This window comes from Leuciscus leuciscus (genome assembly GCF_965113295.1).
Source record: "Leuciscus leuciscus genome assembly, chromosome: 5".
Taxonomy (NCBI): Eukaryota; Metazoa; Chordata; class Actinopteri; order Cypriniformes; family Leuciscidae; genus Leuciscus; species Leuciscus leuciscus.
This window is the reverse complement of record NC_138729.1, coordinates 4757927-4773501: the sequence shown is the minus strand read 5'-3', so window position 1 is coordinate 4773501 and position 15575 is coordinate 4757927. Positions and strand designations below refer to the sequence as shown.

Below are 15575 nucleotides of genomic sequence, written 5' to 3'. Positions count from 1 at the left end.
ATCCATTATAAGTCCAGGCATTTGATGAAAGCTGAATTTCACAAATTATGTGAAGCATACATTTGCACGACTGAAATAACTTAGAAAACAAAACAATTGGCACACTATTAAACTTCAGCTGTTTTTTTTTTTTTGTCTTAAAAATGCATCACTCAAGCATTGAGATGTGTTGCAATGGTCAAAGACATCAATCTATAAGATGTTTACATAGAAAAAAAGGTAACACTTCGGTATGGGGAACACATATTCAATATTTTTAACAACTTTTGTTTCAATAAACTCCTAATTTACTGCTTATTAATAGTTAGTAAGGTAGTTTTTATAGTGTTTAAGTTTCGGTATTTGGTAGGATAAAGGGATGTAGGCATTAATATGTGCTTTATAAGTACTAATAAACAGCCAATATGCTCGTTATTAACTAGTTGCTTATTAGCATGCATATAACCATGCTAATAAGCAACTATTTAATAACGAGAATTGAACCCAAAAATAAAGTGTTGTCGAAAAAATAAGCAATTTATGAAATGGTGCAGATGGACATGAATTCTGCAGAAGAACCTTTGATGTCTATCCCGCTCTCTATACTCACTACTGTAAGTCTATACTGTTCATTAGGGAGGAAGTTTTAACAGATTAAGGAAAAGTTTATTTCTCATGTCATGACCCCTTTAAGAGATATCAGATCTCAGAAGGCATTTAGTTCTTGCTCAAGGGTATGTTAAGATATATTAAGACAAATGGATGGGTAATAACTGTAATGGAACAGTTTTAAGCAAAGCTTCTTGACTCTGCCATTAGCCACAACCTTTGAAATATTCTGTTCAGCAAAAGGACATAGGCCACATTGCATCAGACACTGGTTCACACATTATTATGAATATAGTACAGAGATGCACTATAATGAGGTGTCTCATTATTAGATATGCCAGTTCTGTGAATTCTTCATTATCCCAGCCCCTTTTGCTGGCAAACACGATGCTTGTGTCTAGTCGCCCCCCTTACCTGGACATATCGCCATTTTATTAATAAAATAACTCCTCTTTCTCGCTTCATTCATAAACCCTTGTTGAGTATGTATGGTGAGGACACCTGTATTGTGACCCCCTAATACAGATCCAAGGGTGTCCATATTCCCCTTACCAAATATGCTCATAAACCAGTTTGCGCCATCAGACTTCTTTTGAAATACACTAGTGCAGAAGTTGATGATTAAGATGCTTAGTGATTAACTTCCCCAGATTTGGCTTTGCCCAATACAAGTACTAAATCTGTCTTGTCACACTCAGTTTCAATTCCCTGTAAAAAGAGTTGCCTCCAGAAGGCAGGTCCACTCCCTGTGCATCTGAGAGCGAGGCCTGACCACGTGCTGAGACTCATGATTTGTTCATGCACAGTACCATGGTGGCATCTAGTGGTGGAGCTGCAAGAGATGTTGTGCACTGGACTGTGCGATTGGCGTGTGCTGGACAACTATTGAGTGACTCACCACCTCAAAGGGAGCAGTAGCTCTCTGCATGCTCTCCCAATTTTTGGATTATTTTCTCATGCAATGCTATTTGGTGGTAAAACTGTAGATTTTGGAACTGTGAGAATGTGACATGTCTGCACTGCTTATGTGCTTATTTCCCTGTAGAGGGAACCCATCAAGCTAACCTGCTGAAGAATCCAGCATAACCAGCATGAATGGCTTGTTGGTCCAGGCTGGTTTATGATGGCTAGAGCTGGTGTAGGCTTTCCTTTACCTCAAACAGTAGAGCGTTGGCACTTGCAACACCAAGGTCATGGGTTCGATTCCCAGGGAAAGCATGAACTGATAAGAATGTAAAATGGGTACCTTGAAATGCAATGTAAGTCGCTTTGGATAAAAGCGTCTGCCAAATGCATAAAATGTAAATGTATAGTGCTGGTCTCAAGCAGAACTGAGCTGGCGTAGCTGGTTCACTAACACTCACGCTTCACATTCTGCTCCCAGCATGCAATACATACCTTATTCTGGTGACCAGATATGCTGAATTTGTCAGCAGTGTACCCTCTTCTCTTTCCTCAATCCTTGAGTATGTAGAGTAGCAGGTTGGTCCATCTACGGGGCAGCAGGATCCCACTCTGAGCCAACAAGCGTACGTGTTGCATGTTGCCTGTTGACACCTACATAACAATCTGGCAAGGTGATGAGAGAGGGAATGATTGTGTCTTCCTTGGAAGAGCCTCGTCATCCCTTTTATTCCCCACACCTCTTCAGCATCAGCATCAGAGCTGTGCCAAAAATCCCCTCTGGGATCACCGGTGCATCCAGGATAGACTCTTTCTCTGTCTAAGACTGGGGAGATCAAGCCATCATCTTCTCTCCTGTATGACTACGAAGCTCTGGTCTTCTCCATGGCTCAGCGCATCTGTGGCAGAAGTCATGGCAGATACCTTGTCCCACAGTAAGTGAGCACTAAAATGGAGTTAAATGGACAGTAAATACATTAGAAGCTCATTTCAATTATGCTTGACTGGAAAGTGCTTGACTGATTTTGATGGGAGTGTAGAGCTTGTGGCTTCCTTACTCCTGGGGTGTTGGTGAGCTGTCAATAAAAGCCCAAGCAGGAGAATCCCATTTACCCGGAGCACAGATCTCCTTGGATGGGTAATGGCTGGTGAAAGGCTTGTTTTTGCATGACACTGCAACCTCATCCAGGAGCTCTGGAAATATTTGGTTTTACAACCTGGTTTTCAGTCTGCAATTTTCCTTTCCAGGCATAGCGAGACTTTGCACTTACACAAAACCCTATTTCCACAGAGGTCGAGCTGCAAAGGTTTTTCCCTGCTAGCCAGTGTTTTCTGAGTTGCCACAACCATTTACTTCAAACCAACTGAACTGGGAGTAAATTGGTGAAAAAGATCCAGTAATTTGGCTTGAGTGACTCCTAGACACAAGCATCAATTGGGGAATACACAGAAACCTTGTCTCCATAGTGAGATCTTGAAATGAATGCTAAGACTTTAGCATTTTAAACCCTATATTTGTGGCTATAGTCAGTATCATCTACTATGAATAACAAGATTAGTTCACAAAAAGTAAATTTCTTAAAGATACAGCTATGCTTTTTTTGTGTAACGTCTTGGATAAGTGGGCAAACTGGCAAGAGTACTCTGTTCATTCAGGCAGAGCATTAAACCTGTTCCCTTTACCCCATGCTTTGTGTTTTTCTTGATATGTCAAATGCAGCCCAGCCTTCTTCCTCTCCTTCTCCTCCTCCTCCTCTTCTGCACCTCCTCTCTGACCTTTGACCTCATACAGACATCATGTTGACCTCTGGCCCTCATTTATCTCTCTGTCCTCAGACCAGTTGTGTGTTTTCTTCCCCCACCCTCCCAAACCACCTCTCCCCCTCCCCCTTCAAAAAAAAAAAAGGAAAGTTATTGCTCTGTTCTGTGATCAACCCCCTCCATCACCAGTTTTATGCTTAGCGCCCCCTACAGGAGGGAGGTGTTTCTGACTCACCTGTCTCCTTTTCTTTCTGTCTCTCTCTGTCTATCTCTCTCTCGCTCTGTCTCCTTCCACCCAAACAACCCTCTCTCGTCTTTCTGCTAAGAGGCCTGTTTACATGCTCTTGTGGCACTTTCTTGGATGTACCTCATTCCATGATCTCTGCATGCAGGGTCCAAAAGTAACTTTTTGCCACATCTGCCAATGGCGGGTAACATTTTTTTTTATGTTTTATGTAAAAAAGTTATTTATGTATTTATTTTTCACCTCATGACAATTAAACAATTTAGCTACTTATAAATATTGGTGACAAAAAAAAGTTGACCATATAGGAGCAGAACCTGCAAAAAGACTGAATTTGATTTTAAAAAATTTGCTGTGTTGACTTAATGCAAGGAATATTTCATATTTCATAACTTCAAGCATCTTAGATAAATACAGCACAGCACTTGTTTTGTTTAGCAAACTTTAAAAATGAGATTTAACCCATTATTTGATCAACCAACTGGTCAGTAACCTTGTTTTATCTTCTCACCAAATCCGGTTTTACTCACATTTGGCTCTTGGCGAGGGTTAATTTTGGACCCTGTCTGCATGTATCAAAGGAGGGCATAAAGCATGAATGCTTCTCCATGGAGATGTTGAGAAAACTCTAGCTTGAAGGGCTCTGGAACAGGACACAATGACACATTGACATGGCATATGCATTACCATAAAGAAAAGTGAAACAAAAATAAAGGCTCTGTTTAGGTAAAGTTAACTTCACCTAACCCGAAAACGTGCAAATATTCATATTCTGTTATCGCTAAACTGTCTTTATGGCATATGCTGTTATCGTCCATGTGTGATGCCCTTAAAAAAAAATGTCACTTTTCGGCATGATGTCCGACAGCGGATCTTGCATGGCCTGTTAAAGCTGCACGAAGGCCTTGCTGGTGCTGATTGTGCTCTTTGATAGTTGTTGAGCTCAGAAATATGTTTGTTTCTTCGTTACCTTTCTTTTTTTAACTGTTTTGGTCACTGTACAATCTTTTATTTATACTCAATGTTGTCATTTTCCTTATGTCTGTCTATTAGCTGTGAATTCAGGGACCCTGTGAAACTCCTCACAATCCGTTTTTTAAGTGCTTATGTAAATAAGTCTTTTTTTTGTTCACAATTATGCATTTTCTGTGCGTTAGTGGATGTTATGTTTCTGTTTATACATAACATGTTATGGACTGGCCTGTTTTTGTTTTTTTTCTTTAAGAAACATTTTCTATTGTTTTTTCTTCTGTGACTACCTTTTTATCTTCATGAGCTTGTGACTTGTGTGTTATTTGTTGGGTTTTGTGAGTGTATTTTGTGTGTCTGTCTATGTCTGTTTCCCACTCTGTCTCTGTCATAAAAAGCCTTCAATACACACAAATGCACAAGAGCTGATGTAGTACTGAAATATATGTACTCAAATGGATGCTGGCCTGTACATAGCATACATACTACATTTTTCTTAGGGCTCATGTTCCCTTTTTAATTTCTTTACAAATTATATTGTGTGTCTGATACTCCACACACAAATTCACCATTGAAACCATGGTTCCGGCCAAAAGTTATTATAGTTGTAGTTACTGCAGTGAAATTGCATGGGGGGGAAAAAGAAAAGAAATTAAATAGCAGGAAGATTTGAAAACTTTGTACGCTGTTTAAACTAGATCCAAATTAGTTCATTAACATTTTGAATAGTCATACTGATATTGAAATTTTAAGTGCTTTATTCAACTGTGTAAGATTAATAAATACATGTGTAAGATGTTTAAATAATTTTGACCACTTTCAATCTTATTTAATCTTCTGATTAACTTTTCATTTTGCAGTGAGACCATGCATTCTATTCTATTCTGTTCTATTCTATTCTATTCTATTCTATTCTATTCTATTCTATTCTATTCTATTCTATTCTATTCTAATCTATTCTGTTCTATTCTATTCTATTCTATTCTATTCTATTCTATTCTATTCTATTCTATTCTATTCTATTCTATTCTATTCTATTCTACTCTGTTCTATTCTATTCTATTCTATTACCTGCATTATATATTTTTTTTTTTAAATCCTAACTTTGCGTTCCAATCTTCCTTTTAGTTTGATTTTCTTTTATGAATATTCTAAAATTCATAACGTTTTCATAGTATTTTTTTTTATCTACTTAGAAAACAAGGTACATTCCATTCATTATCACATAAACTAAACGAACACATAGAATGATATGCATATGAACATGATACTTTAGATGCACATCATACAAAATGTGTCACTATACATTGCAATTTAATTGAATTATTATTTAAATAGTGGTTCTTTGGTGTAGCTATGTGACAGTATTTGATTTTTCAATAACACTTTACAATAAGGCCCCATTAGTTAACATTAGTAAATGCGTTAACAAACACTTATTAACTAACTTGGTTAAAAATACAACTATTAATTGTTAAGTCATGTCTGCTCAGGTCCATTAAATAACACTAACAGATACAACTTTTGATTTTAACAATGTATTAGTAAATGTTGAAATTAACATTAACTAAGATTCATAAATGCTTTTGAAGTAGTTTTTATAGTCCATGTGAACTAATGCATTGAACTAATGTTAACAAATAGAACCTTATTATATAAAGTGTTACAGATTTCTCAAATAAACCACACAGGCATGAGGTCACATGATTGAGTATTCCCACCCTCTGAAGTCCCATTCCAGGGCCATGTGGTTAATATATGTCTCCGGTGTGTGTAGTGTGCTCTTTATGAGAAGTCTTATCTGTACGGGGGTCGTAAACTGGGGAGAGGAAACAGACTGGTCAATAAGGCCCGTTGTTTATGTCAGAGTAAGAATGTTTTTGTGGACAATACACATAATTCTCACTCCCTCTCTAACAATACACATCAGTCTCTTTATATTATAGTCACACTTGTGTTTATTGGCATTTCTGTCAATGAGTGTGTAACAAAACACTAAAAGCTACCAAACATCTGCTCCTTGTGAAAAACAGACAACAAGTACTAAGGTGCTTACGTATTGTTGGCTTATAAAGCATAATTGTTATTTGTGGAAATATGAAAACACGTATTGTCAATTTTGAATGTATTTTTTCTCCCAATTAGTTTTGCATTTAAACCACAATGATTTGTATTGGTGTACTCTATCCATATCTATATATCTACCTACTGTTTGTTTGTTTGTCTGTTATCAATTAAAGGTGAAGTGTGTAATTTCTGCACCATAAAGTCACCAAATGAAATCACAAAAAAAGGGCATGTTTCCATTGGTCAAACTGACAATATTGCACAGTGCTCAAACAAACAAAAAATGTTTTTTTTTAAATACACACTTCCCCTTTAAGACTGGGCTCTATGTCATTTAAATTAGATGAGTTTGAGAGCACATGTTTTTACACTTTATATAGTTGTATTTTATCATTTGACTTGTATCAAAGTTACATAAATGTAATGAAGCTACTTTTTTTGAGTATACTGTGGACTTTTGTGAATGTTTACAAGACCTTACACTTCTTTTTTATGAGAACAATGATTATTGAAGATGATCTGTGCTGGTTGCTTGCATGCATGTTATCTGATAGAGGCCAAAATGTCATGACTCTGAGAATGAGAGCATGGAAGACTAAGCATGTGTGTGTGTATAGGGTGCTCTGCCCCAACTCCACAGTTCTGAAGGGGTGTCTTTTACTTCCTGGTTGGTGACAGTCAAAAGGTTCTCTTTAACCCCCGTTATCTCTTGTGACAAAAAAAGAAAGAAAGAAAAGTGGGGCAGCAACAGTCTTTTACAACTGCATACTTGGTGCTACCACAATTGCCTGTGCTCTTGCTGCCGGCCCGAAGCTGCTGTAAGCGATGTTAGCCATCTTGCTTTCCTCCAGACTTGCAGTGATACAACACCACTGTTTTTCTTTAAAAGCTACACTATTTCATATTCTATAATTGGCTGAGCTGCTCTCAAAAAACTGAAATGTACCCTTATCCTTTCTTCGGGTCATTTTGACCCGAAATTCTTTTTTAAATGTTTTATTGAGTGATCATCAGAGGGGTCCAAGACCCTAGGACTTTTGTCGCACTTAAACTATGAATACACACACACACACACACAAAAGAATGGATTTGAGGAGTTTTGTGGTTGAAATTTAAAAAAGTAACAAATCCTTCCCTCATGGGTCAATTTGACCCCCATAGGAATGAATGGAATGCGAGGAATGCTTCATTACACATAGAAAAAATCTAAAAATGCTCAAAATTCTAACTAAAAATGATAAAACATTACCAAAAATTATTTTGTTGTCTACATGTGTATATGAATGCATACTGAAGTGAAACTGACTTTAGGACCCAGAGGAACTGCTCATTTGCTCCATATAGAGCTATAAGGTCATCTAGTGGCAAGAGTCATGAAATATCATGTTATATTATTATTTTCCCACAAGAGGTCGGCAAAGACACCCAATGTAAGATATTTTGAGCTGAATTAAAAGCGTTATGCATGAAATTGTGAGTTATTTTGAATTTAAGTTGAAAGAATATGAGGAATGTGCTTAAATGACTATTTATTTATTATTTATTTATTGATTTATGGTCAAATCTAGTAATTTAAAGGTAAATATATATATAAAAAAATGTAAATGTCCCAAAAAATTTCTATAAAAAATACAAATAGGACAAATTGATTTTGTATAGGACAAATACAAAATGAAATAAAATAAGCTTTCTGGACAAAAAAAAAAAGTATAATTTTAGGGCTTCCGGTCATTTTTGACCCATGAGGGAAAGATGTGTTACAAAGTGCAATGGAAGGATGAGGGTTAACAGTGCGTTTACACTCTCAACACTGTTAGCAGCAAATCCAACGTCTGCCAACCCAAACACGCAAACTCTTTGACGAGCAAAGAAGCGCCTCTTTTCTAGAGCTTTCCAACCATGCAAGATGCACTCAAGTGCATTTCTGGACACCCAGATCTGTCAGGTACTTGGGATGAGAAATGGCTTACAGCAGCTTCAGCAACCTCTCTCAAAAAAACGTTATTCCCCCCATTTGCTTTCCACCAAGTCAGTGGGCTTGCTCTCTAATCTCCCTTCCCTAACCCCCTGATCTGGAGCACATCCCTCCTGGGTTAAAAGCGTGTGGGGCTGACTGGGGGGCGCAGTGGGGGGCCTGTATCAGTGTGCCAATCTCTGTGTCACTCCAGGTTACGGGCTGGTGGTACAGGAGGAACTAGTCTCACCGGCCTCCATGCAGTACAGTCTACCTTCGCCACTGGGCAATGAGCCCTACTGGCAAGAAGTCTCGAGCATGGAGTGTGCGCCAATCGCGACCACTGAAGAGGACACACTCATGGAGATGTCTGAGGTACAGGTTTGGCCCTCAGGCAATAGTCCTTCCATTGTGACCGTTGAGGATTCGTCACTGGAGTGCAGCAATGCTGACGACCTGGGCCACTCGAGGAGCGGGACTCCCGGTGGAAACGGACCCGAGGGACTTGCTACTCCGGGAGGGTTGAGTGGATCCATCGAGCTTCTCGAGGATCAGTCCATTGGGGCGGATTCAGATTACAGTGCCGCTGGGATGCTGTGTCTGAGCGAAGGGGTCAACATCAATGCTCTGGACAGAGGTCAGGGGTTGGAGAGGTCAGAAGGGGCTGTTGGTCAAGAAGTCAACAACGTTAAAGACGCTTCCAATGGAGGGTTGGGAGAAGGAGGAGGTGACGGCACAAACTTAGAAGATAGCGTATCTCTCATTTCAGGGCAACAGCGAATTTATGCTCGAGTGAGTGAGTCACCTGGGCTAAGAAGACGGGCAGATCATGGGGAAGACAGGTGAGTTGCCCATTACCTTCTGAGTTACTTTATGGACCAGCAGGGATATGCTGATGCATATTTTTCAGGAAGTTTCTTCAGGTAATCATTTTCAACTCCTAATTTTGAAGAGCATTGAAAATGAGGCTAAACTTGACCAAATGTTAGTTTAAATGTGTCGTTCATGGGCTACTAGCGTCACCAAACGGGATTGCAGGCCGGAGCGCATTAAAGATTTTCTGTTAGAACTGTGTCGTGTAATCGACCCGTAAGTTAATAACTAATTATGGAAGTGAATCAATCAATCAAAACTAACTTTTGCTGGACAATAACTTTACTCTAGAGCTGCTGTAAAGCCAAAACAATCTCTGTTACTGTAATTTCCTATTATCACTGTAAAGCTCCTCTGAAACAGTCTATATTGTTAAAAGCGCTGTATAAATGAAGGTGACTTGACTTGCAAAAATACTGCACTTTCCCAGTTCTCTTCACGACACAATGGTTTTGTCCCAGACTGATGTAATTAATTTGACCCATTGTTGCTGTGTCAGGCTGGTAGAGATCCTCAAATGGATCGATGTTTTATTAGTGCCACAGAATTTAGTCTTTCTTTTCTGATGGACCGAAAATATTAATGGCTAATGATCTCCTACTATAAAAAAGTTTCAGCCTGTAGAAAGAGAAAAGCCCCTCATCCTAAATTATAATTAGACTTTAGTCAGGGTAGCGGCATGTTTAATTTATTTATTTTGACAGGAGTGAAAACCAAGCTGTGAAGCGTTGAAGTGCAGTTTATTAAATGGATTGTTCTGTTATTTAATTACCAGCCGATTATTCATCTCACGAAACTTGTTTCCAAAAGACTTTCAGAAGACTTCATGAAGCAGTTTTGAAAGTTGAAAATCACATTTGATCTATGACCTTTACATAGTGCATGCTATTTTAAAGACAGTCTAATTTTTATGCATGTAAAATTCAATATAGAGTCTACCCTGAGTGAGGTCTATACCAAATGACTCTGACTAGCAATAGTAAATAGCAAATCATAGTTCTTCAGTCTTTCTTCTGAAAATGTAAGTGGCATTCATTGTGTTTGTCTATGGTACAAGCTGTGGTTTGTAAAGTAAACTAAAGGCTTTTGGCTCTGTAAAGAAAAGGACGATTCCATCAGTACATCCCACCTCAACTTCATATTGCAATAATCCTGAGTTTATCTTCAACAAACATACATGAACTTGCTAATCTTGGCCTCTTGAGAGCATGTGACGGGAAGTAAGTGTGCAAGACTGTCCAATGCTAAAGTTCAATTCTCATAATGCACATTAAATCTCTAATACGGCTTCGGAGTAGAATTTGAGGCTAAGAGTATCCCATCATTCATCATGTGCAGGAATTCGCGTGCCCTAAAATTGCGCAAAATTGCAAAATTGTAAGTTAAATTTAATAGATATTACAAATAATTTGGTCGTTAAATGTAGTGTTGCATGTTGTGTTGGTGGAGAGATGAGTAGGTGTATTTTGTAAAACATAAGGACTACTTAACAGACATTTAGAGGTTTAGTGCTTTAAAACGTTCTGAGAATATGTCATGTAAGTTGCCAAGTGGTCAAGTGCAAAGACCGCAAGTGTGGATATTGGGACAAGCCCCTTGAACTATCTGTGTTTCTTTGCAGCAGAACAGAAATAAGGCTGTACTCAGACACTCTAAAAAATGCAGGGTTGTTTTAACCCAAATTTGGGTCAAATATGGACGAACCCAACTGTTTGGTTAAAAAATGTAACCCAACGGCTGGGTTTGTCCATATTTGACCCAATTTAACCCAACGGTTGGGTTCGCCCATATTTGACCCAAATTTGGGTTGAAACAACCCTGCATTTTTTTAGAGTGTAGTGATTACTGCTGACTACATTGTCATTACCTCTTCTAATATTCTGTCTTGTTTTTCAGGTTATGTGGTGGGTCGTTCCTGTCTTACCTGCAGGATCAGGGGTCTCCCGGTTGGCACTCGCCCCCAGATCCGACCCAGAACCGAGTGGGGTCTCTACAATGCTCCCTTCCTAGACAGGCGATCGAGTCAATGATGTCCTCAGTGCGCGCCGCAGTGGACTGCGACTCTAAGCTGGCCCAAGAAGCCCTGATCGAGCCGGTGCGGGACATGGGGCATTCGGAGATCATCCACGGGCACTATCAGGGGACTCAACCTTTTGAGAAAGGACTAGGGTTCCCACACAGAACAGCCAACATTCGGGCTTGGGAGGACATGCGTCTAAGAGGACAGGTAAGAGAACTTTTTGATTTCAAAATGTTATTTAATTCATATCAAGCTCCCGCTGACTGTTTTTGCTTTGACCTGCAATGGTGTGATGGATGAGGTTGACTTCATTGCAAGGCTGTAAACATTGGGAGGACCAAACCAATCATTCTCTTAAAAGGATTTAAGAGAACAAAAAAAAAAAAAGGCATGCAGCATGTTTGCCATTAAATGCATTTTGGATTGATCTATCTTTGGGGTTTACACTGAAAAAAAGGTGTTTTATAAGAGAAGTCACAGACAATTTTGTCACTGCTAGGATTTGTGTTATAGCAGTTCTCATTCATTTCTGTGGTATCCACAAAAAGACAACTCTTGTACAACTCTGACTGCATTTCAATGACGTCAAGGCTGTAATGTGATTGGTTATCAAGGCTCACGTGATCGGTCGTGCTTTCTCCGATGGTTGAGATGCAAATGTTGGTATCTCCACGTAAAAGAACATCGCTGCTTTTACTGCTATTCTTCTTGAAAAAGCATTGTCAAACCTAAAAGTAAGCTGTAGTGACACTGAATCATAATTGTTTCACACTTGTAGTTTTTGACAGAAGGCTTGGTTTGTGTGATTTGGTTTAATTGAACAAAATATTTCATACTGTAGAGGAATTGCTTTCATTGTTTGTAGTTGATGTGCTCTGGGTTTAGATTCCAACTCTGTGCTCCCTCTTCTTTAATGATAAGCCTGTATCCCTGGAAGCTTGATTCCACCACAGAATAAAACATTTAAAAAGATAAAACGACTTTTTATCTCACAATTGCGAGGTAACATCTCGCAATTCTGACTTTTTTCCTCAGTACTTTATAACACGCAATTGCGACTTTATATCATGCAATTCTGACGTTATATCTCACAATTGCATGTTATAAAGTCAAAATTGCGAGACATAAACATGCAATTCTGAGGGGGGAAAAAGTAATAATTGCGAGTTTATTTCTCTCAAATCTGACTTTATAACACACAATTGCGACTTTATATCACGTAATTCTGACTTTATAACACAATTGCAACTTTATGGGCCCTATCTTGCACCCAGCGCAAGTGACTTTGTACACCGACGCATGTATCATTCCTATTTTGCACCCGCGCAAAGCGGACTTTTCCCTCCACAGAAGCACGTCGGTTAACTAAGAAATACACTTGCGCTCCCGGGGGCGGTTCAGCGCAAAGAGGAGGCGTGTTCCGGCGCAAACGTTCCTTCTTGCTATTTTGCAGATTTAGAAAACAATTGCGCCACTAACCAGGAAAAAATAGTTTAAAGTCAGTGGCGCGTTGCGCATGTTATTCATAGGCTATTTTAAGGGCGCATGCTTGGCCATAATCAATGTAGCGTGTGCACAACGCGCACTTTGATTCTCTCATCTACACAGAAGCAGCAGTTTTCATTTTTGCAAATCATACATTATTACGATAGATAGATAGATAGATAGATAGATAGATAGATAGATAGATAGATAGATAGATAGATAGATAGATAGATAGATAGATAGATAGATAGATAGATAGATAGATAGATAGATAGATAAACAATTTATTATAAAAGCATACATCTAGCTTACACATTTCTCCATTTTCATGTAACTTCTCTCTTTTACGGCCGTGACGAGAGCGTTGCTCTCCTTGGCTGTGAACCGCTGCTGGCGCGCGCCTGGCAAATCCGCCGTTACAATAGCAATCCGCTATGGAAAAAGCGCGTCTGCTCTTAAAGGGAATGTGAGATGACGCTCTGATTGGTTTATTTCACGTTACGCCCAAACCACACCTATGAATAATGAAGCTACTTCAGACCAACCCATTTTAGATTTGCGCCTGGCGCAAGAGGCATTTATCCCGCCGGTATAATAGCAACAGCGCCGAGACCCGCCCACAAAGTTACTTGCGCTTTGCGCTTTGACACTTGCGTTTCAGATCGTTAAAATAGGGCCCTATATCACACATTTCTGAAAAGTCAGATGAAAAGTTTTAGATAAAGACAGAAAATTTTATTTTTTTATTTTTTATTCTGTGGTGGAAACAAGCTTCCATATATATCAGTCGTTTTAATATTATGTGACTAGATTGGAAAAACGGTGTGCATTTATGCATCATTGGACTAGAGGAGGAACTGGGGGAAATAACGTGGAAGAAATGGTAAAACATGACGTTATGTGGAGTGAAACTCAAGCAGTTGGTGGGAATATTGGACAGCTGTGATTAGTGTCAGTCCGACTGTATTGTGCTATAAATGCCCTCTGTGACAGACCATAACACTAGTTACTATTAAAAAACAAGCCCAAAGTCACTTATAGCATACAAGGATAATTGGCTTTATTCAGTAAAGTCATTTCTTACAAAAGCATTTATTTCCCTAAGGCTGTTGGAAACTCAAGTGTGCACAATTGTTTGCACTTGCTTGTGGTGGCACACACACACACACACACACACACACACACAGTATACAGCCAGCCCTAGATGGACACACAACCCATTGGTTTCTAAATATAGATCTTGTTTGCTTCTGTCATCTAAAGGGCCAGTCCTGCTGCAATGGCGAGTAGGGGAGGAATATTATATATGGATTTGAAAGGCATGGACAGTAAGGTCAATGGTCTCTCAAAGACATGTAATGCTGTTACCAGCTCTGAAAATGGTGTTTAAGAAAATGTAACAGGAAAATAACTGACTTTGGTATCATTTGCAGGAAAAAGGTTTATATTATAAAGGTTTATGATGCTGCGGATTTCCACACAAAATAAAAAATGCATGGTCAGAAATGCACTTACAATGTACAGTACACTACTCTTCAAAAGTTTGATATTTTTTGATATTTCAGTAGTCCATATTAGACATTCTACTAATTATAAGTAACTACGTGTCAGCTAACTCGCACTCTAATGACTGGTAGTTGACATTTAGTAGAATGTCTAAAGTGGACTATGAATTCTTTCAAGATTTGGTTTTGAAAGAAATGCATATTTTGCAAGGACACATTAAGTTGATCAAAAGTGGCAGATAAGATATTTATAATGTTACAAATGCTGTTCTTTTGAAATTTCTATTCATCAAAGAATAATCCCGAAAACAAACATTTCCACAAAAATATGAAGCAGCACAACTGTTTTCAACATTGATAATAATAAGAAGCAATATTTCCTGAGCATCAAATCAGCATATTAGAATATGTATACAGGAATAGATTACATTTTACAATATATAACAGTTATTTTAAAGTATAATAATATTTCACAATATTACTGTTTTTACTGTATATTTTTTTAATAAATGCATCCTTGGTGAGGAGAAAAGACTTCTCTATAATTAAGAGCTCGTATTAAAAACTGATTTTATAGTTAAGTCATGGCCATAAACTGTACAATTAATGTAAGATTAATGGAGAGAGCAAAATATAACTTTAGGCCATGATCCTTGTCTTTTATTCCCACCGTAGTAAAATTGAAAATGTCCTGGAAAATGATCACTGGAAAAGAGTGGGAACCCTGATTACATTTGAAAATATATTACATTAGATAAGTTCTTTTAAAGTGTAATAATATTTCACGATTTGACTGTTTTTACTCTGTTTTTAGCCTTGGTGAGCAGAAAAGACACTTTCAAAAACATTTTAAAAATCTTACCGATTCCAAACAGTAAGTTTGAGGGACAACCATTTTTATTTTTATTTAAATTCAATTCAATTTGGGGGGAAAAAATCGGATTGTGAAAAAGAAAGTTTGGATTGTGTCTGCAAGCTTTTGCTTAGTTTAAATTACATGTAAACTAAAGGAACCTGGTGTGAAAATGCGGTTGTTGAAATGTTAGCAGCTGTTTGTTCGCTCACATACAACAAGAAAGTTGTCCTCACATTGTGGGTATTTAAAGCATAACAGATCACATGTGCAATCGGACACTGGACAGAAGGGAGATGTTTTAGGAAGGTTGAGATAGAGATAGAGAGAGAGAGAGAGTGCAGTCAAAAAAA

The 15575-nt window shown here is 38.3% G+C and overlaps 1 protein-coding gene across 17 annotated transcripts in view; it reads left to right on the top strand.

The window, feature by feature from the left end:
* ank1a (ankyrin 1, erythrocytic a) overlaps nucleotides 1–15575 on the top strand; it is a 156972-nt gene that overhangs the window by 123020 nt on the left and 18377 nt on the right. For all 17 annotated transcript variants that reach the window (XM_082170914.1, XM_082170909.1, XM_082170915.1 and 14 more), the window contains 2 exons: nucleotides 8701–9328; nucleotides 11256–11586. In XM_082170914.1, coding sequence (XP_082027040.1) covers nucleotides 8701–9328; nucleotides 11256–11586 — 959 coding nt within the window. The remainder of the gene's footprint in view (nucleotides 1–8700; nucleotides 9329–11255; nucleotides 11587–15575) is intronic.